General features: G+C 51.1%; 11 protein-coding genes across 11 annotated transcripts; 5 read left to right on the forward strand and 6 right to left on the reverse strand.

Moving 5' to 3' along the window:
• Window positions 1-198: 198 nt before the first annotated feature.
• Window positions 199-1950, reverse strand: ATEG_07553 (uncharacterized protein; the record flags this gene model as incomplete). The annotated part of the gene is made up of 5 exons (XM_001216174.1): window positions 199-444; window positions 500-604; window positions 776-1738; window positions 1802-1857; window positions 1905-1950. The coding sequence occupies 5 exons, from the start codon at window positions 1948-1950 to the stop codon at window positions 199-201; spliced, it is 1416 nt and encodes a 471-aa protein (XP_001216174.1).
• A 1096-nt stretch (window positions 1951-3046) lies between these two features.
• ATEG_07554 (putative salicylate hydroxylase) lies at window positions 3047-4647 on the reverse strand (the record flags this gene model as incomplete). Its single annotated transcript, XM_001216175.1, has 5 exons — window positions 3047-3463; window positions 3662-3975; window positions 4046-4212; window positions 4278-4465; window positions 4537-4647. The coding sequence occupies 5 exons, from the start codon at window positions 4645-4647 to the stop codon at window positions 3047-3049; spliced, it is 1197 nt and encodes a 398-aa protein (XP_001216175.1).
• Window positions 4648-5315: 668 nt separating this feature from the next.
• ATEG_07555 (fungal specific transcription factor domain-containing protein) lies at window positions 5316-6999 on the forward strand (the record flags this gene model as incomplete). Its single annotated transcript, XM_001216176.1, has 2 exons — window positions 5316-6740; window positions 6979-6999. 2 exons carry the CDS (start codon window positions 5316-5318, stop codon window positions 6997-6999), a joined length of 1446 nt encoding a protein of 481 aa, XP_001216176.1.
• Window positions 7000-7512: 513 nt separating this feature from the next.
• Window positions 7513-9011, reverse strand: ATEG_07556 (uncharacterized protein; the record flags this gene model as incomplete). Its single annotated transcript, XM_001216177.1, has 2 exons — window positions 7513-8692; window positions 8749-9011. The coding sequence occupies 2 exons, from the start codon at window positions 9009-9011 to the stop codon at window positions 7513-7515; spliced, it is 1443 nt and encodes a 480-aa protein (XP_001216177.1).
• Window positions 9012-9640: 629 nt separating this feature from the next.
• ATEG_07557 (uncharacterized protein) lies at window positions 9641-12037 on the forward strand (the record flags this gene model as incomplete). Its single annotated transcript, XM_001216178.1, has 6 exons — window positions 9641-10109; window positions 10175-10428; window positions 10517-10849; window positions 10901-11228; window positions 11287-11601; window positions 11649-12037. The coding sequence occupies 6 exons, from the start codon at window positions 9641-9643 to the stop codon at window positions 12035-12037; spliced, it is 2088 nt and encodes a 695-aa protein (XP_001216178.1).
• A 654-nt stretch (window positions 12038-12691) lies between these two features.
• Window positions 12692-13586, reverse strand: ATEG_07558 (2,4,5-trihydroxytoluene oxygenase; the record flags this gene model as incomplete). The annotated part of the gene is made up of 2 exons (XM_001216179.1): window positions 12692-12868; window positions 12939-13586. The coding sequence occupies 2 exons, from the start codon at window positions 13584-13586 to the stop codon at window positions 12692-12694; spliced, it is 825 nt and encodes a 274-aa protein (XP_001216179.1).
• A 283-nt stretch (window positions 13587-13869) lies between these two features.
• ATEG_07559 (fumarylacetoacetate hydrolase family protein) lies at window positions 13870-14821 on the forward strand (the record flags this gene model as incomplete). Its single annotated transcript, XM_001216180.1, has 3 exons — window positions 13870-14028; window positions 14096-14173; window positions 14237-14821. 3 exons carry the CDS (start codon window positions 13870-13872, stop codon window positions 14819-14821), a joined length of 822 nt encoding a protein of 273 aa, XP_001216180.1.
• A 1573-nt stretch (window positions 14822-16394) lies between these two features.
• Window positions 16395-18267, forward strand: ATEG_07560 (uncharacterized protein; the record flags this gene model as incomplete). The annotated part of the gene is made up of 5 exons (XM_001216181.1): window positions 16395-16547; window positions 16610-16756; window positions 16838-16928; window positions 16966-17031; window positions 17093-18267. The coding sequence occupies 5 exons, from the start codon at window positions 16395-16397 to the stop codon at window positions 18265-18267; spliced, it is 1632 nt and encodes a 543-aa protein (XP_001216181.1).
• A 2118-nt stretch (window positions 18268-20385) lies between these two features.
• Window positions 20386-22690, reverse strand: ATEG_07561 (uncharacterized protein; the record flags this gene model as incomplete). Its single annotated transcript, XM_001216182.1, has 4 exons — window positions 20386-21537; window positions 21592-21675; window positions 21823-22035; window positions 22091-22690. 4 exons carry the CDS (start codon window positions 22688-22690, stop codon window positions 20386-20388), a joined length of 2049 nt encoding a protein of 682 aa, XP_001216182.1.
• An 869-nt stretch (window positions 22691-23559) lies between these two features.
• On the reverse strand, window positions 23560-24213 carry ATEG_07562 (uncharacterized protein; the record flags this gene model as incomplete). The annotated part of the gene is made up of 4 exons (XM_001216183.1): window positions 23560-23916; window positions 23981-24022; window positions 24073-24128; window positions 24189-24213. The coding sequence occupies 4 exons, from the start codon at window positions 24211-24213 to the stop codon at window positions 23560-23562; spliced, it is 480 nt and encodes a 159-aa protein (XP_001216183.1).
• A 355-nt stretch (window positions 24214-24568) lies between these two features.
• Window positions 24569-25898, forward strand: ATEG_07563 (uncharacterized protein; the record flags this gene model as incomplete). Its single annotated transcript, XM_001216184.1, has 2 exons — window positions 24569-25502; window positions 25567-25898. 2 exons carry the CDS (start codon window positions 24569-24571, stop codon window positions 25896-25898), a joined length of 1266 nt encoding a protein of 421 aa, XP_001216184.1.
• Between the last annotated feature and the right edge of the window lie 305 nt (window positions 25899-26203).

The raw sequence follows: 26203 nt of genomic DNA on the forward strand, positions 1-26203 counted from the left end.
GCTGGAATATTCTCATTAGGCTTAGTTGAGATTCTCGGCCACCCAGGAGTGGTCCCGCTGCCCAATGCTGGGATGGAAGAAAGGAATGTCCAGATATGTACAGAATCGTTGGCTTTCAAGACACAACCATCACTAGAACGTCTGTCAGCTGATATAAAGAACGAACAAACAATTACCAAGCCGGCCTACCAATCATAATCATCGCGGTTGATGGCGTCGCGCCAGCGCCATCGTTCGATATCGTCCTGCCGTGGCCCGCCTTGCCTTCTTGCCCCAAATCATCATTGGAATGGTAATACAATTTATGGCGAAGGAAAGACATGCGACCGCGATAAACATATTCTCCAGACCTGTCGCTGCAATCCATGGACTGAGGCAAAATACGAAAATCATCGACAGTCCATTCCGGATGAATGTGACCGCAACAAAAGCGTCACCCACGACCTAAACTTATATTAGCAATGCGTCCGGGCGTGCAAAACATAGCATAGACACTCACCTCCTGGTAGCAATCCATCAGGTAGGAAAGGGACACATCGGCGATCAGTGTAAATGAGAAACCAAAGACTGCCGCGCCCACGGCGACAACAATCCACGCCACGCCCTGATATCGACGTTAGTAATCGCATAATTATCTCAAAATGCTTGACCCTACCCATGCCATGCATAATCCAAAAATAAGGATGCCTCCGGGGCATAAGACGATCCCGGGGAGCAGCACCCAGAGACGCATCTCGGGCTCATATATTCCGTTGTTAAGTTTGGCTTGACGCACAATCCACCAGTCACTGATAGGTCCACCTGCGAGACTCCCGAGTACTGTTCCTATAAAGGTAGACAGGTTGAAGAGGCCAATTCCTGACGCGGAGAAGTTGTACGGCGGAGTCAGGAGGTAGGTCGACTGGGTGGTGGCAAGGACCGAAAACCAGCACAGGAGCGAGCCGTACATGATGGCGGTATAAGTGACTGCCGGGAAGGTGAATAGTAACTGAAATGGCTGGACGATATGCTGCAAGACGGGTGTATCTGTCTTGGTGACCAAGGCCAGGCGTTTTTTATAGCTCTTCTTCGGCACGGCAACCGGAGGCACGTCGTCTGGCAGGGACGCTTTCGACTTGTTCATGTCCTTGCCTGCATCATGAGGTATACCTTCTCCCACAAGTGTCATAACAAACTTTGACTCCTCGTAGAAGAACACGAAGATGATGAAGGTCACCCCAATGAGAATGACGCACCACCACCAGATCCAACGCCAACCCTGGGAGATGGTGATAAATCCAGCCGGAACAAGGGCAACGTATGCCCCCATCGACACCATCACCAAATATATTCCATTTGCCTTTCCTCTCTGGTGAACGAAAAACAGGTCATTGACTGTCATTTGCACCATGACCTCGCTAACTGCACCTGCAACCCCGGTTACAACATTTGAAACGATCAGTTCCCATGATGTGGTGATTTTTGCCTGCCAGACGGAACCTGCGATCTGCAGAAGCAAGCTAACCAGGTAGACTGGACGCCGGCCATACTTGTGGGCTAACGGAATGGCGAAAATACAGCATACGCCGAGACCAGCGAGGTTTGCCGCAAAGGAGTTGTTCATGTTCTCAAAGGAGATGCCGAGCTGCTCATTCATTGGGCCCCATGCTACTGTTCCGATATCGACGAGAGTGAATGTAAAGAGCGTGAAGAGCAGTACGAGGGTGAAATTAACTGTCTTTCGCAACTTTGACCAGTTCTATAGATCCGGTGAGCATCTCGTCAGCCGTTGCTTCTTCAGTCTCGGTCGTTGCGCACTTACGAGTGGATCGTCGGGGTCATCCGTAGGAGGAGGCTGGAGAACGATCGAGTTCCATTCTTTCTGTGTTAGCGTTAGGGACTGGTAACATATCTCCTGGTCCTACCTTCAATCTGGACAGTCCCCGGGGGCTCCATGCTGTCCGCGTCCATCTTGTATATAAGTGCGGTAATTAGTGCATGCCAAAGAGCTTTGGACGGAGAATGAGAATGGCCATCTAGATATGCCAGATGGAAGCCATCAACGGGGTTTGATTCTAGTTATCATGCACCTTACCCCGCATGAAGTAGGACCTCTTGCTCCCATCCGGATCCTTCAGCTCAACTGCTCCGATAGGGTATAGGAAACGTGTATATTGTCATGGATGTTTGCGCATACAACAGTCTTCTGCATGAATACTTGCATAGTCCGCACAGCATTCGTATACGGTGGTCACTAATAGCAAACACAGGCACATTTCAGTCTCGTTGAACAATCCGATAACGCTTAGCTCCTATCTGATCGACTTCCCCTCATTCATTTCGGCCTTTCCGACATCCTATCAGCGGATCTAGAGACATAGTTGAGGGGTACCGCGTCGGGCTTCCATATTCGGACTGTTCCCTCCTGCGTATCTACGCGACGTTAATGCCTTCTAGGATAGATCCATGTCGTCTGTGGTGATAGATAAACAGTTCTCATTCTCGTACGGCGGACTTTAGTCCGTTGGCCAAAAGTATAGTTGATTGTCAAGAACCCAGTATCAACATTCGAGGCAGCTGTTGTCACTAGGATTTACATGTGGCTGCTTGGCTAACGGAGACAAAGTGCCTGGTTAGTAGTACCGATCAAGCGACATACATCAATACACCGTATATCCGACATATATCAGCCCTCGCAGGTATCTCCAGGAAACGCTGCTAACTTGAACTAATTCGTCTCAGCCATCCCATGTATGCCCGTTTCCACGTTGTGTCATGGGTGGCGTCAGCCCCGACAATACGGCCGAAGAGAATAGTTCAACCCCATAGCAGGACAACAGCATCTGATATCTAATTCTACACTGCTTCTAGGATGTTCTTTTTTCTAGCTGAGGACAGCATTATCGTCCAGAGCGGTGGATGCGATAACGTCATACCGATTCACCCGTTTCTATACTAGCAGACCACTGGATACCATGTACTTCAATTGCGCAGTCGCGGGAGAAGAAAATATGAGCTGGAATAAATTGAGGACAGGTAGTATTAGTGCTGGGGATTATAAGACCACCTATAATCTTGGACCGTCGATCCAAGATTTGAAGGCTGCTCTCCCCTCTGCCAAAACATCACACGCTAGCAAATCCTTCTGTTGCTTCACGTTTGCCCATGAATACTTGCTATCTCCGCTGATCCAGTCATAATCAACGAATGAGGCATCTCTCTCCGCCTGTTCCGGCCCGTCGGGCAAGTGATAGAAATACCGATTATTCGTGGCTCCATTGACATTCAGGGTTGTGCGCGGCTTGCGAATACTCTCGTAGAGTGCAAGGACCCCGCTGATGGACTTGCCCGAAGCCGCCGGGTGCTTGTTGTATTCGCCCAGAAGCAGGCCAAGAAGGGCCCCGTCTTCGACCGCCATCGCTGCACCCTGAGCTTGATATGGGAGCGTTGGGTGGCAGGCGTCACCGAGCAGGGCGATGTTATTCTGCGCGAATACAAGTTAGCGGTTGTTAGCTAATAATAACTCCGGGAAAACATGCTTTGGTCCACTGAGCAAGCTCCTTGTGATGCAGCAGTTTCCATTTTAGAACAGTTGGGATGCGGGAGATAATTTTATTGAGACTGTCGCACCATTAGTATCTCGTGAGCAGCCGTGGAAGGGCGGAGGATTGATGGAATACACTGGGTCCCAGTCCTTGAAGAACTCCCTCATTTCTTCAACGCTGCCCTGAGTAGTCCTTGTGCCCTCTGGCATGTTGTCCGGGCACAGGAGCACTAAATTGAACAAGCTGCCATTCCTGACGGGGTAGAATACGCTATGCCCTCCTGGTCCCGCCCAGAGAGTGACACCCTGTGCCTGGATCAACTCGTTGATTCGTGAGTCGCCGAGCGCCACGAGTGACTCCCGGGTAAAGGTGGCGCGGTAGGCGAGATCCCCAGTCTCGGATGGCGGAGAGGGGTGGTCCAGAATTGTGGTGCGTGTATTGGACCATAGGCCTGGGTAAGGTAGCCTGGTTGTTAGCACCATTCATATGACCGTCTATAGATAGATAGGCAAGACAGCTACCGTCTGCCCCAATTATCACGTCGGCCGCGACGGCGCTGCCGTCCTCAAGGATGGCCCTTGTATTCTCTGTATCCAAGCTTATTACCCGCGAGGAGGTTCGTATTTCAGCCCCAAGACGCTGGGCCTCGGCAAGAAGAATGGCCTGGTAGTCGGCGCGATGAATGACCCTGCAGAGGTTAGTACATAGTATTCAGCAAACGGGATAGATACGCCGGGGCAAGACTCTTCTCACATCCACTCTCCGCCCAGCTCCTTCACAGCGTCATCGCCAAGGGGCCGCCGCAAGATCAATTTACCATTTGCGTAGCGCAAGATATCGAGAAACTCTACTCTGAGTCCTTTCTCCTTGACCTGGGGCCAAAGGCCCAGATATTCCGTCACGCGGGTTGCATTGGGTGGTATCTGGATGCCAGCCCCGACCTTTACCCGGGAAGAGGTTAATGCTATGATTAATATTACTGTCGTTGTAAGGGAAGGGGTTGTAGACGTACCTCAGTGATTTCGGGGCTTTGTTCCAGAATCGTCGTTTTCAGGCCCGCCGCGCGACAAGAGACCGCACAAGCCAGCCCACCAAGGCCGGCGCCGACAATAAGGACGTGCATTACGAGAGGACTTGAGATGTTGGATGTGTTTGATTTGACTGAACTGGCTATCGAGACTCTGTATAAATATTTGATGCTATCACATGGTCCACTTGATATAGTACAGGTTCGCCGCCCAAACCCGGCCACCGTATGGCAAGGCCTGCTCTTTTGGACGAAACCGAACGTACCTAGCAGATACGATACCTGATTGAGCGGCAGAAAGCGGACCAGTGGGGACGGCGCTGGGCGGTGTTTTGCTGCTCCGGGGAACTACTAGTTACTTATAGTATCCAGTAGTAGTTACCGAGGAACCTGCAACGACTCTCTCGGAGATTCCGGAGTCTACTAACTTAGCCCCGGAATAGTGCAACCTTATTTCTCCACATTAACTAGCATGACCCACCCCAGCCCAATAATAACATGGGGGAGTCGAGGCAATCCCCGCCATCTCTACTTCCACCCTTCACCCCCTTCAACCCCTTCAACGTCAATAATAGCACATACTGTTCATCATGGGCGACTATACCTCCCCATCCTCGACCTCGACGGTCCCTCCTTTACTGCACCGGGCCTGTGAGCAATGTAATCGGTGGGTTTGAGGGTCGTCCTCTCTGATCATCTGGAGTGAGTACTGACACGACGGCGGCGCCAGAAAGAAAACAAAGTGTGAGTCCGCCGACTGTTGCATGTCCGGCTATACTCTGACAATCAGCCAGGTGACATGCAGCGGCCCATCTGTGGCCTTTGTCGCCGCACCGGCCAGCGCTGCGAGTTTCCCACTCGACGCCGAAAACCGAATGAGAAGCGGGGAAAATCGAGGCTGCAGCGGAAAACAGGTTGGTCTTGGCCGATATACATATCTACTACTTGCTCATCCAGTCCACTGGCTCTTAGCTCAAGACCGATGCATATCATGTCAATCGCCCCGTAGCGAATCCACCAATCCTGCCGCGGTACGCTCATCCTCTCTGAGTACCACCTCCGCGAGTCCGAAGAATCCCCAGAGCTCTTTGGAGAAGGCCCCAGAAGAAGGAGCCGAGGAGGAAATACCGCCTGAGTTGGCTAAAGCGCTGGTGGATCTGTTTTTCTTGAAGATCCAGCCCTGGCTGCCTCTCTTTCACCGTCCGACGTTTTACCAAACCTACATCGGCAACAACCAGACTATGCGCGCCATGGGCGATCTGAGTATGGACGAGCGGCTCATGTTTTGGGCTATCTTCGCTCTTGCTGCGAAGTACTACTCGGCTGGGGACTGGGCGCGCATTCCAGCACCCGAGCGAGGAGCGCAGTTTGCCGTCAACGCCAACCAGGCGTACGCCCGGTTGCGACTCAGCGCCTCCAAGTCTTCCGAGGCCTATCTCAAGGGATGTATTCTCTTGGCATTCTATCTTTACACGTCGTGTCTGCGCCATCAAAGTTGGATTCTCACCGGAGTCTGCGTTAGGATGGCTTTTGACCTGAACCTACATCGAATAGACGCCATCGAAACCGAAGGCAATTGTGGCGCCGACGAACAGCAGCTGACCACCCGATGGATGCGTAAAGAAGGCCTCCGCCGAATCTGGTGGCTGGTGTGGGAGCTGGATCGCTTCGGATCCATCTTGTTGCAGCGGCCGTATGCAATTGACGACCGCTCTGTGCGTGTTTGTCTGCCAGTGTCGGACCATGATTGGTTTGCTGGCAGACGCGTGGGATCGGCAATGCTGGACCGAGAGCCACATAGGGTATGGAACAGTCTCCAGGGCAGCGAAAACCAGAGCGAACGTGCCTGGTTCTTGGTTTGCAATCATCTTGTCTCACTCGCCCATGCGAGTTACCAGTACCCGAGCAACGAAGAGGTTGGTGAGATAGTGCGGATGGAGACTATCTTGAACTGCTTCCGCCTCAGCCTGCCACCGCAGTTTGACATTTTTGAAAACCCCCCCGACTTCAGCAACGATGACGTTTCCCAGTACAACTGGATAATATGCACGAACCTGCTTCTTCTCTCCGCTCGAACCTCGTGTGATGTAGCCCGTGCTCAGCCAGAACAGATGTACACCAAAAGGATCCAGGCGCGAGCGTCGGAACTCGTGCAGATCATGAATGCCTGGCCCTCAGAGTACATCAAGGTGTGCCAGCCCTTTGTTGCCTGCACACTACTGGGACCCAAGTCCGCCTTTGTGGACTCGAATCGGGGGACGCCCAATCCAAACCCGGCCGAACCGACTTTAGCAAAGGAAATGGCCAGGCTCGGCCTTGCGCACTTTGCGCGTCACTGGAACCTGGCCTCCGTATTACTTGGTAGTTCCCTTGTAGAATGTACCGGACCGCTTCAATTTACTGACGCTGAATATAAGACCTGGAGAGTTTTCTCACCACACCCGATAATGAGCCCGCTCCTCACCTTGGAGAAACCTTTTCCACATTTCTCGCCCTTCTCCCAGACCGTCTGCGACCGACTTTGTCGTGCGGCAGTGCGTCGCCTTCACCATCCGCATGCTCATCCTCGACTTCGGCGTTTTCTTCGATGGCAATACATAGTCAGCAAGAGCCAATTCCAGTAGAGATAAACCGTCCGCAGTGTCCGCCTCACGGTCCAAGGAAGTCATCCACGGCAGACCTTGACACCGACTACGCAATAGATATTCCCCAGACACCATGGCTTGGTCTGCTCGATCATCCAATCGACTGGAATCACCAAGTCCCTCTGGAGGCTGGTAACAGTGACGATGGAATTGACAACTCCGTTCTGAATGGGTTAGGTGGGCTATCGGGGGATACGTTCCCACAATTTTGGACAGGGGCGCTTTGAGGAGCCAAATCATCTTAATGTTGTACATGTACGACGTTCACTCCTTGGGTAGCGTCGAATTTGACCAAGTTTGCGAGTTTCAAGCTACCTTATACTTGGAATTCTGCCCGCATCTTGACATTCTCCATGTTCACATTCCCGATCGTCCCCGTAAACTTCTTGCCATCCTTGCTCTCTTGCACCGGCCGATGGTGCAGTTCCTTTTGGCCCACAGCGACCTGTAAAATGGTTCGAGCATCCAACACTTGGTCAGATGCCCGCCAGGCAACATGGTCGTCCGGGCGAACAAGCACCGCCTCCCGTTCCCAAACAGAGCGAACGTGATTCTCTTCCGGTAAGTGGACCGTTTTGAATGGAACATTTAGCTCCTCTGCGTGACGGGTGAACTGCTGAATATAAGTGCCGCCAGGAGTAAAATCGACCAAGGTGAACTGGGGTCCCGTCCCGAGCAGGTCATAGATGCTGGTTGTCCCATCTTTGAGGAAGACATGAGGAACGCGAGAGCCCGGCCAGGTGGTGGGCACATACTCTCGCGCGTGGAACGGGGGTTCATGGGTGGGATCGTCCGAGGGCAGAATGATATTCGATCCGGTGTAACGGTAGCCCATCTCGATTCCATGGTCCTTGTTTTCTCCATCGTGCGTACGGACCCAGTCTGCAATCTTTGCCCGCAACGTTTCGCCCTCTTCGGACGGGGCAATAACTGCATGGGGATTCTGTTGGCACCATTGCAGATACTGCGAGTGCACCGACCAATGGACACCAGAACGATCTATATTTCTGACCGCAACTGGGCGCCGTTCCAGTTCATACGAGTCAAGCAAATGTTTCCCACCATGGCCCTGAATCACGGCAGCTAATTTCCAGCCAATGTCAAAGCTGTCGCCAACAGCGGTATTCATTCCATACCCCCCTGTAGGGATATTTTGGTGGGCAGAGTCCCCAGCTAGGAAGATCCGTCTTCCCTCGGACGCGTAGCGCTCCGCCACGCAGATGTTTGGTCGCCAAACACTGGTCACAAGAATCTCGTCTATCACGATAGGGTAAGGAGAGTGCTCCCCTCCCAGCGCCTTGTAGACCTCCTCTCTTGGGTCTAGCTTGGAGACATCTGCATCAAGGGAAATCGGGCAATGCACCGTCCAGGTGTCCTTCTCGTCTTGGCTTATAATCACTTGCCCGGTCGTAAAGTAAATATGCCAGAATTGGCCTTGTGTCTGAAGTCTCGTGAGATCGCTGGACTTGAAGTGGATCAGGAACATTGCACCTGGCCTGGAGAAAGATTAGTCTTCTAGTATTCGATCGGAGGTTCAGGCGGCCGCCCTTACACTGGTCCTCCCTCAAGTTGGATCCCCAGACCGCGGCGAACTCTGCTCCCTGCACCATCGCATCCAATAACGAACTGCGACTTGACCAGGTGCTCCTCGCCATCCTCCGTGACCAGCTTGCTCTCAACTCCATCGTCGGTTTCCACGAGGCTTTCGAACTTTAAGCCAAATACAGCGGTGATCAAGGATTGTGCCTGGATTTTCGGCTTGAGCCACGCCTCAAGGATAGCCTGTGAGCATCGCTGATAGGGCTCTCGCGGCATGGTCCCGTCGTTCTGGCGTTGGATTTTCTCACGCCAGGCATCCGGGGATGGCAGTTCCTAGGCAATTGTTAGGTTAAAAAGCGCTGATAGAGGTTCGAGGGGGACGTACCCATCCCCCAATTACCTTTCCTCCATCAGAAAGGCCAGTGCTGATCAAGACATCGAGCGAGTAGTGTCCCGGGACCCCTTGAAAATGTTAGGATGTCTGTCCGTCAAGTCGACGCGACCTACCTACCGACAGTTCGTACCCCTTTCGCAATTCCCAGCCGTCTAAAAATCTCCATGCTGCGACAGTTGGTTATATCCATCTTCGGCCACTGCGTCGTGGTCTGGTTTCGTTCAACCAGCATACACGGAACATTGTTGACGGTCAGCTGCAGGGCTGCAATCAACCCGGCGGGGCCGGCGCCCACGACAAGGACAGGAGTTGAATGGAAAGGCATGATTGTTGTGATCTGAAATGTTAGCTACCTAGGTTGAGGCTTTTCGAGGTTAATAGCATCTCTGCACGGCGGCACGGCGTTTCCCGGTCAATGGCGGCATCCTTCCCGGAACACCGGTTCAGCTATCTAGACTACCTAGTATCTCCTCGCCGAAATCGTCTCAAACTCAACATCCCATCCGGCACCATGAACTCTGCAAGCCCCCTGAGGGTGCATTGGTCGCACCCGGATCCCTCCTCAACCCCACTCTTTGCCTTCCGCGAATATGTCAACCAACGACGTCAGTTGCGGCTTTCGACCTTTGATGACATCCAGGAATGGGCCACGAGCGACATTGAAGCCTTTGCCGAAGACTTCTGGAACTTTTCTGGGGTAATCTACAGCGAACGTCCCAAGGCTGTCGGTGTTGGCCTGGATCAGCTGTGGCCACCGCCAACCTGGTTCCCCGGTGCGGCCCTCAATTACGCAGAGAACCTGCTTGCTTTTGGTCTCAAGACCAAAGCCAACTCTATAGCTGTCGCAGCTTATGAGGAGGGTGACATCACAGGCAGCAGGGAGCCTCTCAGGCTTACCTTCCGGCAGCTGGAGGACGAAGTTGCGCGCTGGGCGCACGCGTTGAAGAGGCTCGGAGTTGGCGTCGGTGACCCCGTCGGAGGTACCTCAACCCCCTTCATTAGGTATTTCGGAGTTGTTCTAACCCTGTGTTGTGTTGCCACCCAGTCGTTTTGCCGAATTACATCGATGCGCTGCTCATCTTCCTGGCTTGCGCAGCATGTGGCGCTGTCTTCTCCTCAACCGCGCCGGACATGGGGGCCAGCGGAATCATCGACCGATATCGACAATTCAAACCCGTCGTCTTTATCTGCCAGACCGAGGTGACATACGCCGGGAAGTACATCGACCTCCAAGCCAAGATGACCCAAGTCCACGCGCAGCTTAAGGAACAGGTCGCCAAATTATCGCACTGTGTTGTGGTTCGCGGCCCATTGCTTCCAGGGCCAGACGTGTAATATTAAGTTGGACCCTCCATTACCTCCTGCGCCTGCTCACCAGTTCGTCTAGAATCTCCGCAACGGACATCCTGCCCGGCTCCCGGCCGGACCTCAAGTACGAGCAGCTTCCGTTCGACCATCCGCTTTACGTGCTATACTCGTAAATTTCGCTCCCCTCCCGGCTGATGCGCCCCGTACTGACAAGGATTCATCAACAGCTCTGGCACTACTGGACCCCCTAAATGTATCTGCAGCCCACTTTTCCCAGTTTCAACGCTACTTATCTGACACAATTTCACTAGGCATCTGCCACGCAGCCGGACGGGTTCTCTTGCAGCACCGCAAGGAGCATCTCTTGCACAAGTCCTTGACGCAAGGTTCTGTATACTACCAATACACCACTGTATGTCCACTACTCGTTCACGCAATTCTTGGCCCTAACGTTCATCGGTAGACGGGTTGGATGATGTGGAATTACCTCGTCTCGGCCCTCGCAGGCGGCACTCAAATTGTCCTGTACGACGGGAGTCCCCTGTACCCCAAGCCCTCGTCCCAGTTAGCTATAGTCAAACGAGAGCACGTCGAGGATTGGGGGACAAGCCCCAAGTTCCTGGAGTCCCTCAAGGCGACTTCCTTTGCTGTACCACCCTTGCCACAGCTTGCGGTTGTCGATGTCACCGGATCAGCCCTCTCTGCCGAGCTGTACGACTGGTTCTACACCAAATTCCCTTCTAGGCTTGGGCTGCTCAGTGGATCAGGTGGCACTGACCTAGTAGGGGGCAGTAGGTGGCCCCCCTCCTGCTTGCGAACCGTACTATGGACGTGCTGACTGGGACGTAGTTCTCATGCCATCGCCCATGTCGACCATCCACGCAGGCGAGATCGCTGGCTGTGCGCTGGGTATGAAAGCCAGGGTCTTTGACGATGACGGACACGACATCACCGACTCTGGTGCCAAGGGTGAGCTGGTTATTACACGACCATTCTTCAGCATGCCGCTTGGATTTCTGGGCCCTACTGGCAACCAGGCATATGAGAAGTCGTACTTTTCCAAGTTCCCTGGTGTCTGGTGCCACGGGGACTTTGTGCGACGTAATCCAGTGACCGGGGGATTTGAGGTCCTCGGCCGGAGTGATGGAGTGTTAAATCCGGGTGGTGAGCGACATCCTTCGTTTGTTTCTCGCTAATCTAACACCATACAGGCATACGATTTGGTTCGGCAGAGCTGTACTCAATCATTGAGCGCTTCCCCCAAGTCCAAGACTCGGTTGCGGTGGGCCAGAAGCTACCGGATCTGCACGATGAACAGGTTCTTCTCTTCGTCGTCCTCCGCCAAGGTCGGCTGGATTCAGCACTGCGTGATGATATCACAGCTGCTATTCGAACCGGCCTGAGCGCGCGCCACGTTCCCAGCCACGTGATACAGGTCAAGGACATCCCGTACACGACCAACGGGAAGAAGATCGAGGGCTTGGTGCGGGATGTTGTCTCGGGAAAGCCAGTGACACCATCTGCCGCGGTTGCCAACCCCGAGTCTCTGGAGGAATATAAAAAGTATGAACGGCTGCGGTCTAGAATGGTTAAGGTTTAGGGCTATGTTTAGAAGATTTGCGGAAGAGGGTATAGGTTTATGTATGAAACCCTAGTACTTGGACTTCCTTTTAAATGCACTAAGAAGTGAGAAACAAAGTAGCTAGGGCCTCGGTTGCACCTTGAGGCGCGGATATAGCTTTTGGCATTCAGCTTGCCTAGCTTATGCAAACTTCTCTCCGAGTAACTATATCATTGGATGTGCGCTATCATTACTCTCAATGTAGTTCAGAACCTGTAAAGCAATAACCCATTATGCTGGTCGCCCGTAGCGTAACAATGTAGATTAGGGAACTTGCTTATTATCCGACTTTGTCTACTTGGCCTATTGGTAGACTTCGTACATGTGAATACACCAGAAATATCAATGGCTAAACCGTCCCCTTCGCCTCGACGTATTCGGCAGCCCTCCCGTTCGCAGCGTCGGGTGCACTGACTAGTTGGTAGCCATGTGCATCTTCAACTTTCCCACTTGCGAACGCAAGGGGAATGTTGGGACCCCATATGTAGAGCGAGTTAGGCCCAGCTGGCTCTTCCGTGACGGGAGTATCCTCATTCACGAGGTCTCCATCGGAGTAGTGCTCGATTATATTGCCGGACGGATCAAACCTGGATAGGCGTTAGTGATCGCCTGTACCAGCGGATTTGTGCCGCCTTACCAGTAGTCAAAGATTTGGCTGCCCAGTACATGGCGTCCAATACCCCAACAGTTGACATACCCCTTGGCCTGGAGCCAATCGTGCCCGAGAACCTGCGTGTCGAAGTCATTGACCTCGAAACTAGAGTGGTGAATATACGGTTTCGGACCATGAAGTGTGGAGATGAAAAAGCTCTAGGACGAGTTAGTACCTCTCTCTCTCTCTCTCTCTCTCTCTTTTTCGTCAATACTCGAACTATCTTACATGGTGATCTGTGTATTCCTTGCCCAAGTCAATATGGTTGAAAACAGAATCCACAGCTTTCGTTTCAGGGTCGACCACATAGTCAGTCGGTTTCAGGTTCATGGTTCCATAGTACCAGCGCATGGCAGCATCTAGCTGGTCTTTTGGAACCAGAATTCCGTAATGACCCAGTTTGTGAATGGGAGACGCTCCGTGTTGAAACCGGCGGAAGACTCCCTTTCGATTCTTCGAGACTGCCTCATTTGCGGCAGTTTCCTTTTCCTCCAGCCTCTTGGGGCCCTCTGCTTCCCGCAGCCTCTGTCCATGCACGAATCCTACAAGAAAGCCCCACGGATCACGAAGCCGAACCACTTCTCCGCCGCCCGGTGCACTGCTTTCCTCGATTTCCGAAACAGCAGCTGGATTAGCGGCTGCTCTTTCGAGGTCTGCGCGACTTTCTGCAACCCAGTAGCCGCCGCGGAAATGCCTTCGACCATCTGTGGACTGTTCCGCAACGTACACAAAGGGTTGTTCACCGTAGCCACGTAGGTAGGTCTTGCCGTCAACGGTGGCCTCAACCACGAGACCAAAGTCTTGCAGGAAACATATAGCCTTGTCGAGGTCTGGGTGGGCGTAGTGAACGTGCGCTAGGCTAGTGACGCGGATCATTCTGCTCCTGGTAATTCTGCACAAAGGTGGTGAATGCAAACAGTGATGATGCTATGCTATGAGTCTAAGAAAAAGTCCTCATCGCTACAAACGATCCCATATAACGACGGCTCTGCGTATGCATCGCGACGTTAGCGGAGGGTGGGGTCGGCTAATCCCCGGGCTTTCACGGTCAACGTCGGCTCTTGCAGGCAACCGGGGCCGGGTAAGCCAAGAATCATTCATTCCTACAAGATGCATGCGCTGTTCTGTTCTTACCTTCTACTGCCTAAAGTGAATCACCATGGAATTTGAACGGTTAGTTCGATTTGAGGCGAATGGCACCACCCACTACGGCAACCTCGTGTCCGAGAGCGATGGGGCTTACACAGTGCAGCCACTGCACGGGTCCGTCAAGAGCGGCTTTTCCCCTACCGGTCAAAATGCCGTGGTGACTTCTAAGGTAGGTTCGGAACACCAGTTCACCGCGCCATGTGCCTACCTCTGCTTACGTTTGGTGTCTCCAATAGCTGCTCTGCCCCATCGCCGAAACACCAATTATCATATGCGTTGGGGTAAACTACCGCCAACATGCGGAGGAAGCAGGTGTAAGTAACTGGCCCCATCTGGTAACTTAGGTATGTCTGAATAGCAACCTGACGGCCGACTAGATCAAAGTACCTACCTATCCAGTCATCTTCACCAAGCCTGCCGACGCTCTCCATGGCCCCAGCGAACCCGTCAAAGTGCATCCCTCGGCTCAATCGATGCTTGACTATGAAGGCGAGCTGGTCTTTGTTACATCACGCGACGCCAAAAACCTACCCGAGGACTTCGATCTCGCAGATTACATCCTCGGATACACGGCGGGCAACGATGTCTCCGCGCGCAACTTCCAAGTGCCTGATGCGAGCGGAGGGCAATATTGCTACGCCAAATCTTTCGATCAATTTGCACCCATAGGACCATGGCTTGTCAGCCCAGCTTTAATCCCGGACCCCCAGAAACTTGAATTCGTTGTCAGGGTCAATGGTGAAGTTCGCCAGAAAACAGGCACCAATGATATGATCTGGACTGTGAAGCAGATCCTGCGCCATCTAACGCGAGGGACGACTCTGCGAGCCGGCACTGTCGTTATGACTGGAACCCCGAATGGTGTTGGGTACTTTAGCCAGCGGTTTCTTCAGGATGGCGACTTGGTTGAGGTGGATGTTGAGGGGGTAGCCAAGTTAGTGCACACGGTGGTGTATGAGTGAGTCATTCAATGTAGCCATATCTCGCATCGAGGAAAGATTACCATCCTATCCTACAAGATCTATCGCTCGCCCTCAGGAGGACCATTAGATTGATATTGAATCAGCCATAGTCTTGATTCTCGGGATGATTGATGATTCAGAGGATGCTCAGCTGATCGGTGACGCTGTAAATACTTAAGCTGAGTAAACTGTTTATTCACCCCCATTCCCCCATTCCCCCAGTCTCGCTCCGCTCCGCTCCAATTTCGATACGTTGATGATTATCCTAGTAACTATAGATTCACCGATAAAGGTTATTGTAGACATAGAAGATAACAACAATATCAGGATTCTAGTCATATTCGCCAGCCCCTTCCTGTCGTGGAGCCATGCTATATATTTTAGATATTCAGTAGGACTGTCAATCAAGTATTCACCAAGTGCCAAGCCATGGACTAACCTCGACAGATTACGCGGCTTTGAATAGTAGAGTAATCATAACTATAGATGGAGTACTTTGATATTATTTGGATGAACATAGCACGTCCACCAAAGTCGCCTCTGCAATTGTTCGTCGTGCTTATTTCCAACTCCTTTGATGAGCTCTCAATATCAAGACATTGGCAGCAGGCAATCTCATCACAAATCCTTGCACGGGACTCCTCGAGCCCCTCTCCAACGCTCATTATTAACGCCGTTTGAGCCTTAACCATGGCGTCGTCGTCAATATCGAGTCCATGGAGGAATGGGTGCACAAAGAACACGTATGTTCGCAGAAGTATCTTGCACAGCTCACTGTCCGGTATCTCGAGCGCTTGACTTCCCTGTAAGATACGGGTCTTATGCACATCTGGAGCCGGAGATATATATTTGGGTAATTTGATGTTCTCGCAGAATATCCACAGGTAAGGATGGGCGCCGTTAATGAATTGCAGCTGTGAAAGCTATGGCATACCACTTGATATTAGTAACAATGTCCATCTATCTCTTAGATTCACAAGATTTCACAACTCATCGAGATCTCAGCGTGCATGCCATCTGCCCCTAGATGCGTTGACAGCTAAGTGAGGCTTGTACTGTACTACCGTTTAAGAAAAGCCCAACGTCCACGAACAAAATTCATCTCGACTAATTTCCACGGACTTGTAACAACGTATATTTTGACTAAAGCTCGGCTCGTGGTACATGTAGCCCTCCGCAATGGCGAGCATGTTTGGCACTCGCAGTTGGAAAAGGGGAGAGGAGAATCTACTTGTCTTTGCTAGAACTTAATCACCGAGGACCGGGATACTGGTGAGCATTCCCTAAAATGAAGTTCGAAGCAACCAGGGGTGCACCAGTGGAGATAGCCACCCCAAGGCGCTGATTCTCGACTCAAAGGATCAACAGCTGGTGGAATGGATCAATCGTACGTTCTTCGGTGCGTTGGGTCACAGATCTCCGCCAACTTTACCTCAATGAATATTCTCTTCCCCATGGAATCCTTCTCACCGTGGTATGCCGGGCCCCCGTGTACCGGGCACAATTACTAAAGGAGGCACCTTTGGTTCACACCATTCGACTTCATCCATGCGGACAGGAGTCATCGGCAACCATGGCCGACATGCAAATTAAACCCGAAGGGGTGTTTGAAATTGAGAAGGCCTCGCAGACCGCGAGCAACAACCCTCAATCCACCGACCTCAAGATCGATCAAAATGGCCTGGTCCTGGACCCGCAACCCTCCGATGACCCCTGTGATCCATTGGTGTGTAAAGACCCTTCCCATTGTGAATAACCCCTACAGCTTGCTCACGCGCGTTTTCCCAGAATTGGAGACGCCCTCAAAAGCTACTCATCCTTGCCGTTATCAGCTTCGCGTCATTTTCGTGTTCTACACAAGCAGGTGCCAACGCGTCGGGACTCGGAGTGCAGGCTCAGCTCTATGGAAAGACCATGCTGCAGTTATCTTACTCGGTAAATCAATGTTTACCCTCTTGATCATCCCTGCCATGCTTCTGACCTCTTTTTAACCTACGAGCTTTCTTCGGCCAACAGCGGATTTGCTGCTGGTCCGTTGATCTGGACCCCGTTGGCCAAATGCTACGGGAAAAGCAGGGTTATGTTCTGGTCCCTGATCTTGGGTCTAGTGTGCAATATCTGGTCGGCCGTTCTCACGAAACCAGATCAATATAACAACTTCGTGGTCTCAAGACTATTTGCCGCTCTTCTTGGATCTGCTCCGCAAACAGGTGAGTTTCTGCCGCTGCCCTGTTGTGGCCAGATGCACAAGGCTAACTAACCATCGTTAAGTTGGGTCCACGTTTATTACTGAAATGTTCTTCCTGCACGATCGTGGCAAGGCCCTTGGTGTGTATGTCATCTGTACCTTTTTCGGCATTGTTATTGGCCCAACCTTTTCAGGTTTTATTGTCCAGAGCGCGGACTGGACAGTCCAGTTCTGGTATGTCGTCGCCTTGATGGGAGTGTCCGCCATACTCTGTTTGGTTATCCTGGAAGAGACAACCTGGAATCGCGAAGCCCCTCCGTCCTTGCAGGCACCGGATCTTCCCGAGCGATACTTCGGCCTAAGAGCGGCAATATTCCTACCTGGCCGACGACTGAGTGAACACAAGCTGGGCGCAGAGACTGCGAAGCTAGCAAAGCTTTTTATTGATCCAGTCTGCATCATAGCCGGATTCTGTGTCCTCGTGCTTTTCGGTTGGGTTGTATCAATCAACAGTCTCCTGCCTGTTTTCCTGCAAAACCCAGTGATCGCGGGGGGTTATGGCTTTTCTGCGATACGATATGCGTCCTTCAGCTTTGTCAGCTGGGCCTCTACAATCGCGGCGATTATATATGGATACCATACCAATGATCGCCTCCCCCTCTGGCTCTACTCTCGGCGCGGAGGCGAATGGCAGCCGGAGTATCGGCTGCACTGTCTTTGGTTGCCTGTCTTGCTGATATACCCCCCTGCCCTAGGCCTGTTCGGCGCAAGCCTGTATTACCATCTACATTATATGGTAGTGGCTCTGGCCGTGTTTCTTATTGGATTTAGCGGAATGGCTTGTGTGCCACCTATAATTCAATATGCGATTGAGGCAGTCGGGCCAGAGTTGGCGAACGAAGTCCAAGCAGTGCTGAATTTTTGGAGGATGATTCTCGGCATCTCTATTCCGTTTTTCATTGACGCGTGGTTGGGATCAGTGGGCGCCAACTGGGTCTACATTTATCACAATCGTCATCTTTGGCATTATTGCGGCGCTTATGCGCCATGGTCGAAGCCTTCGAAAGTGGTGTATTCTGATCAAAGGGTGAGAAAGGGACAGGTCGGGTGGGCTGTATCCAAGAAGGTGCTTTGTCGTCTGTCGTCGCAGCTAGATCCTGTCTTGGAAAAACTTGCTTGTTTGAACGCCAATCCCGTGAGACTTGCGCAAGCTGCATTCCCTCGCTTCGCTCGGCGGCTTATGTTTGCGGGCCAATGAGTCATGCAAGAATGGCCTAGGGGGTGGCTCTATACGTATAGTGCCTGTTATACAGCCTACTATTCTCATAAACTGTTACCTGGTTGACCTTGTACAGGAGTCTTAAGTCTAAGAGGTGAACTATGTCCCATTTTGACCAGTTCCAACAGCACAATATGGCGTAGATAAGGTAAACAGTCTTCTATACGATCGAACGACCAACTCCGAGATAGCCCTAAGACTCCATAAGTTAGAAAACATACCCTTACATTAGGCCCATCAAATTAATAGAGAAATTCTTCGTCCCCCTCTTAATACTCCGATTTAGGCCAATTAATTCATTAACTGCAATCTGCTCCCTACTCACCGGATAATTCTGCGTGAAGACAGGCTCGTCCGGGATATCCAGGTATCCCAGACGGAAGCTATCAAGGGGGGCTGATTCTCGTTATCATGCACCTTACTCCGCATGAGGTAGAACCTCTTGCTCCCATTAGGCACCTTCGGCTCGACTGCCACGATAGTATAGTAAACGTCTATACTACCTATGCTACTAGGTACCTATATTATTGATGGATATCCACACAAGTTACATCTCCTATTTTTCCTCGCATAGACAAGACCTCATTCGTATACGTTGTCACAGAAAAAACAGAAACAAGCTCATCTTATTCTCCCTAGATAACCCAATAACACTAGGCTGCTACCTCATCAACTCCCCCTCATTCATTTCGGTGTATCCGACATCCTATAAGCGGATATAGACCCATAGCTAAGGGGTACGGCGACGAGCTTCCATATTCGGACTGTTTGCTCCTGATTATCTACACAAAGTTATCAGTTTCTGCGACAGACCCTCATGACCCTTATCGTGCGACTATGGTGATAATTCTCGTTATCGGAAGGCGGACTTTAGTCCGTTGTCTAGGCAGATCGATTTATACTGCCATTGTTGATTATCATAAATCCAGTATCAACACCTGTGGCATCGATTGCCACTGTGTTTTGCATGTGGGTCTCTCGCATCTATAGAAGCTGCCTGACTGAGACGAAAACTCTGATCAGCAGCCCGTTAATTCGACATATATCAGGGCTTGCGATATCTCCGGCAAACACAGCTCAACTTGAACTAATTCAACCCAGCCGCTCCCTGGCGACGGACTAGGAAGTGTGCCCATCTCCACGTCGTTCCACGGTCCCGTCGGCTCCGACTATACGGCGGAAGAGAATAGCTTAACCCAATACCAGCATACCAACAGCCTCGGCATCAAATTTGACATCAAACTCTCCACTGCTTCTAGAATCGTTCTTATCTAGCCGAAGATCTTTCGTAGAATTATTTCAAGTGCGTAGCCAAGAGCGGCGGATAGGATGACGTCACAATTTTGCCGTAACCATACCATGTACTACTTACTACCTATTTTATGCGAGAGAAGATTAACTAGTATTACGAGATACTGGGCGGCAAATTTAAGGCACTGATGATGAGGCCACTGCCATGCTGTCCATCCGATGTGCTATTATTGGTCGTGTTTGTTGATAGTGTTCTCCTTCGCCCTAGTATAAACCCCCTGCTTCCCTTTCCTGCTGCTTAGGGAGGTCATAGAACACAGCTGTTCTACATTGGAGAGAAACCCAAAAATAAAATTATACAATAGCATAAGTCGGCAACTGACCGAGGTCGGATTGCAAACCAGGAGGACATTATAGGCTTTGAGATGGAAGGCGCGAGTGTGTGGGATATCTTCTTATCATCGTCGTTAAAAGTGTCTGGCATTATCCGGACTGCCATAAGATAAAAAAATGGCAGAGATACGCCTCTGTCTCTGTAGCAGCGTGTAAAAAGGCCTTGATATGGGAATGGCAAGTAACCGAACAAAGTACCGCATCTCGTAGCTCGACCAGAATGACCGAAAAACATCGGCCTGAGACTGGTGCCGCCAATGGTCGTCTCTACTTGCTGCTGACTAGATGGATATAGGACATGGGAGTTGTGTTCAACAATCATGTTCAAGTTGCCAATCAAGGGGGTCATCAGAATTCCCATGCGGATGTCTACTTATACAACGGCTGCGAAAGAAGGTAGCTTGGGTAGCATATAAAGTAGGTAGTTATCCTGTGATATGACATCCATAATATTCATAATCCGGATTGCACGCGTGAAAGCCATCCGGTTACAGTCTGACTAAATTCGCGCGAAATACCCATATAGACACCAAGTTGTTGGAGTAGACCCAGCATCGTGGTAACATCACCGCGCAGGTTCCGTACAGGCAGTTTCGCCACCTGTTCTGCGATAGGACAAGTCAGAAAAGTGATGACCCCTGACATGTCTTGTGTCGTGTCAAGAACAGGGGGGTCATTGTAGACAACACGGCGAACATCCTCCCAGTCGGAGACCTGTGGAATCCATAGGCATTGCTTCTCCTTTGCCCGGTAGAGGCAGTGGAGTATACTGATATAAACGGTTGTCGCGGCAAAGAGAGCGGAAGGAATATGAATGCAGTGCGAGCGGCCAAATGAGAGTTGCTGACAGAGATCGAGGATGGCCGTCGAATGAAGAAGCGCACAGCGCAAATCCGCAGAACCCAACCAACTATCGACGAATCCAGCAAATGACTCCTGAAGAGGATTATTTAACTGCTGCTGGAGCTCTTGTAAGTCTATGACCAGACTAATGCAGATAACATGCCACCGAATCTCATGCTCGACTTTGTCCGAAGCAGACAAGCGCAAGATATGGTCTGAGCGCAGCTGGATGAGGATTTTATATAAAGAACCACGGGAGGGAATGTCCTTAGCAACATGGCCGCTATTGGACTTATGATCGCTGACACAGGAGTGAATACCTTCCAGGATGACTCGAACAGTGAGATAGGAAAGGGGTCTGTCCTTGATAGGCTTCCCTTCCAGAAGCGACTCGTACACTTCACTAAACGTCAGTCCATCCTCTTTCTGTTTCTGGAGTTCTGTCAGCCACTCATCCGCAGTCGATGCATAGAATAGAGAGTCGTCAGACGGTATGGGTAGCATGTTGCTGATGTGGCGGACGGTTGTTGGTCGGCCAGAAAGATCGGTCATTAGCCCATCTAGAATGTAATAGCCAAGGATCGACCTGCGAAAGGACTCTTGAGACGCCCAAGCTTTCCATCTCTTCTCCTTTTCTGATGAGGACTCGTGGATGGATGCTGCAAAACGAAGGCGAGAAGATGCTTCGTACAGTCCCTCCCGTCTGATCCTCTGAAAGGCTGTAGCTATACACATCAAGCCAGATTCTCGCAGGTCCCTTTTCTGATCTCCGTTAAGCAAGCCAGGATATATGGAGTGGAAGTTCTATATGCTTACCCCGGATAACATGGCGTAGCATTGCCCAAGAAAAGTGATTGTCATGATTGAACTGTCAAGGGTGTGGTCCCCGATATGCCCAATCTTGGGAATAAAAACAGTTAGTATTGTGGTCTTTAGTAAGTTAGGGTCACATACAATGGAACCTAGGAACCTTTGCTGCACCAAACGCCAGAGGGACTCTCCCTAGGAGACTTAGCTAGATGTACGGTGCAACGGAGGAAAACAAACCTTGGCGGTTGAAGACCTATCTTCTGTAATGAATGAAGACCCGACGGCCATCATTGTTAACAGCAATGGATAGGTAGGCTCCGTAGCCGCGTAAGTTGGCATATGGATCGCCGGTATAACCGGAATGAACCGCGCGAAAAACATATGGATGCATGTTTCGAGGTAAGAAGGGTCTGAAAGTAGAGTGCTAGTGTCGGATGCAAGACTCTGTGACTGTCCAAGAATCTATTAGAGCCCCGCAAGTGTGTTATCTATGACGTTAGCTTACCATTTCGCGTATGGAGTAAGCTAGTTCCTGAACCGCCCGACGTCCCCGTGTTGGTAACCTATCATCTCCATCTCCAAGCTTCAGACCTTGGTCTGATCCAGAAGGTAGCGCGGAGATTGTTGGTGAGGGTCCCTCTGTCATTATACTCGGCCACAGCTCCAAGTCTGGAAGAACAGACTCCATATTCTCATGGAGGTCCATATATGTTGACTGAGAGTAAATCGACTGACAGAGCTCCTGGCCAGAAGCTGTGGTAATAACATCAGGAGGGGAGAGCAGACCCAACCCTTCCAAGAACTCAGATGAGCTGGCATCGAAGCAGCTCCCAGCCTGTAAAGCTGCTTGGCTGTACTGCGGCCCTTCGTTCTCTGCAGAATATGCATGTATGCGCATATGCCGTGAGAGCGTATCCTGTCGACCAAAGCGCTTATGACATTTTGAACATTCGAACGGCCGGGAGCCTGTATGAGTCCGGAGATGTCGGCAAAGATGTTCAGTCTTTGTAAATCGTTTGCGACAGAAGGCACACTGATGGGGCCGAGTGCCTGGAGCACTACTTTGCCGTGCAGATTGGATTCCTGAGCGTGAAGAGGTCTGCATAATGCTTGAAGGATACAGCTCTGGCCACCTGCTATTGTTCACCTGTACTGTAGCAAGTCACTTCTCCTCAAAAGTCGACCTCAGAGAGGGGTCACAATGTGGGGTTCAAGATTTAGCTGCCTCAAGTCCCGCCGGAAAAGAGACTATCGGCTGAGGCCTTTTGCGTTCCTGCAACTGATTTTTTTCTAGATCGATCCTATAGCACTATACCCAGGAATGATAGAGGTCCATCTCGATTCTCCCTTCCTAAAAGTGGTACCGGGCCTCTCCTTGGAATAACAGCTATGCTTTGGTGGCATACCATTTGTCTCGGCATTAAGGATTTACGGCTTTACGAAGTTGGTCTATCTGGAAGAAAACTCCACCTAGCACATTTCTATTTAAAAAAAAAAAGGAGTCGTGGGATCTCCGCAATGCGGCGGGGCATTGCGGGGACTATATCTGGCCAAGCTATAATTGCTTCGAGCTCTTGATCATCACTCTGGCCCACGGTGCAAGTAGCCGGGTTTATCGCGATGTCCCTGTCCTCTCAAGGTGGCTTGTGGTTTGGACTCCTCTCAATTGGTTTGCTGCTAGGAAGAGGGTGAAACGTGCTGGTCATTAACTCAACCACTCCAGCGGCGGTGTGTTGGAGACATTAGACACGAAGTGGATGTTAGCCATTTTTTCTCATAATCAGGTTAAAAGTGCATATGGAATACTCTTAGACATCGAAAGTCGAGGAAGCTCAAGGGCTTGGGTCTTAAAGCATCTCAGCAACAGGTGCTCACGAAATCACTTGTATAAGTACACTACATCTTCCCGCTACAGCTAAGGCAAACTCTGGAAGTAAAACTTGAATATTGAAAACTCTTTGACCATATAAATCCTCAGTGCCCCTTGAAAATCTTCTCGAAATCATATTCGTTCCAGCGTACTGTTGGTTTCAAACCCGCCAACAGCCACTTTCCGTCGATTTTCTTATAATCATGCCGGATCAATGCGTGTCCATGGCCCTTTGCCTCCACTTGCGTCTTATCAGGCGACGTGTATCTTTGGTGTGCTGCTCGTATTTGATGGAACCCTTGAACCTCATCCTCAGAGGCTCGAGTGAAACGAGAAGCCCCGACCAGATGCTGCGTATCGACTAAGGGGTCTCCCACAAAGTTCTCGCTACTCACTATGCCGACGAACTCGTCTCGGGACACGACTTTCAGAGACTCCCCAGTCACTTCGCTGTAATCGACCTGCGCAAATGTATAAATATCCAGAAGCTCGGGTCGTCCAGTGCGAGATGCGCGATCCACTTACCCGCAAGGTCGGAGCAAGGATCTTTCGCAGTCTATTCCAATCCTTCGAAAGACTGTCAGGATAATTCGCTTTTATGAGGGGTAGGGTTATACCTTTGCATCATAGCTATCTGCCCACTCAAAGGTGACCTCTTTGAGAATATAGGCCACTATCGAGACAAGTAAGTACAAGGGCTGGCGAAAGCAAGGGAGGCCAAATTGATGCTCACATTCGCTGCCGACGCTTGGGTCCATCTCGACAAGTATGGATGTTATTATGGGAGTAGATGTGCAAGTCTTTGAGCTACAGGAGATATAAAAGCGGCTATATATATAGATCAACGTGATATAGCATCGCCTCCCCACACCAAATTTCCCCGCGGGTGGCTCAACACACTCAACTCAGTCTAGCTGCGATAGCATATCCCCACAGGTACGGGGCATGAGTGCGGAGAATGGGGAAAGGGGACACAGGATAGAGGTCCCCGATTGATCGACTAACCAATGGGTAACATTTGGTATAAACCAATGCTAACCTATCTTCTCCAGTGAATTTATCTCACAAACTCCCTCTTTTTTCTTGAAGCCCCCAGTCTACCGCGTGTACAAGATGTTTCCAGATATTATCATCAAGAGTATACCCTCAGCTCCGGAGCACCCTGCGTTCAATTACCAAGGTTTCGCACCCCAAGAAAGCATCCTGGATGTCGGACATGTAAAGGAGCCAGGATACCGGGCTTTCTCTTGCAAGTCTATTTTCACCCGTGATCAGGAAATTGTTGTCAGAGACGGAGCGAGACTCTATGCCGACATCTTCAGACCGGCATCTTCGGCTTCCCAGCCGGTACCAGCCATTCTTCCCTGGAGCCCATACGGAAAGACAGGGACCGGCCCGCAAAACTACGATACAATCGCCCCATTTCGTGCAGGGATCCCAAAATCCCGCACTTCGGGCTATGAAAAGTTCGAGGCCCCCGACCCCGCCGAATGGTGTGCTCGAGGTTATGCAGTGATCAACATCGATGCGCGAGGCGCAGGCCACAGTGAGGGCATCATCGCGCTTTGGGGTATCCAAGAAGCTGAAGATATCTATGATGTGATTGACTGGGTTGCAAGACAGCCATGGTGCAACGGGTCAGTCGTGATGGCGGGAAACTCCTGGCTAGCAATCTCGCAAATCAATTTCGCCGCCCGATTGAGTCATCCTGCACTTAAGGCTCTGGCGCCTTGGGAGATGTATACCGACCCGTATCGTCATTTTGTCGCCAGGGGCGGTAGGCCACATATCCCAGGATTTCATAGAATGATTGGCGAGGGCTTTGCCGGTCCAAGCGGCGCGGAAGACATTATTGCAATGTTTCAGAAACGGCCCTTGTACGATGACTACTGGGAGCAGAAGCGCATCCCGGTCGAAAACATCACTGACATTCCGATGTACATCACAGCGTCATATTCCACGATGCTGCACACGTACGGCTCGTTTCAAACTTTCAGAGAAGCGAAAACGAACAAGAAGTGGTTGCGTGTACATCCCTACCAGGAGTGTAAGCCACCTGTTTCAGCATATGAACGCTTATGACACGCGGAGCTGACCAAAGAGGAATACAGGGTATGACCTCTACCGGGAGGACATCAGCAACGAGCTGCAGCGCTACTTTGACTTTTACGCGAAAGGAGAGCCCAATGGCTGGGAGGATGAGACACCATCGGTCCGCCTGTCGTTGCTTGGGTTTGAGCCTGAAAGCCCTGCAAAAACGGTTGTGGAGAGATCGGAGCTTACATACCCTCCTGAGCGCCAAAGACTCAAGACATACTTTCTTGATGCATCCTCCGGGACCCTGCAACCAAAGCTCCCTCAGAAAGAAGCGTCCATCTCTTATGAGGCTCACCACCTTACGGACTGTGTTGTAGGCAAACCGGATAGTTCAATATCGCTCTGAGAGACCCGAAAGCTAACCAAATCATCCAGGATTTTCGTCTATATTTTGATACGCCCACGGAACTGGCGGGTCATTGCAAAGCAACCCTTTGGGTTTCATGCCAAGAGCATAACGACATGGACGTCACGGTGCAAATCAGGAAAATCAATGCAGAAGGGAAGACCCTGAAGCATTTAAATTACCTTTGTCCGGTCCCGGAGTCTGAAGTGCCCGACGTCAACGTTGTCAAATGTCTCGGCCCCCAAGGGTTCCTACGCGCGTCTCACCGGAATAGCTTGGAGCGTAACCGGTCTCCTTCGGAGGTC

Source organism: Aspergillus terreus, genomic scaffold (genome assembly GCF_000149615.1).
Source record: "Aspergillus terreus NIH2624 scaffold_11 genomic scaffold, whole genome shotgun sequence".
Classification (NCBI taxonomy): Eukaryota; Fungi; Ascomycota; class Eurotiomycetes; order Eurotiales; family Aspergillaceae; genus Aspergillus; species Aspergillus terreus.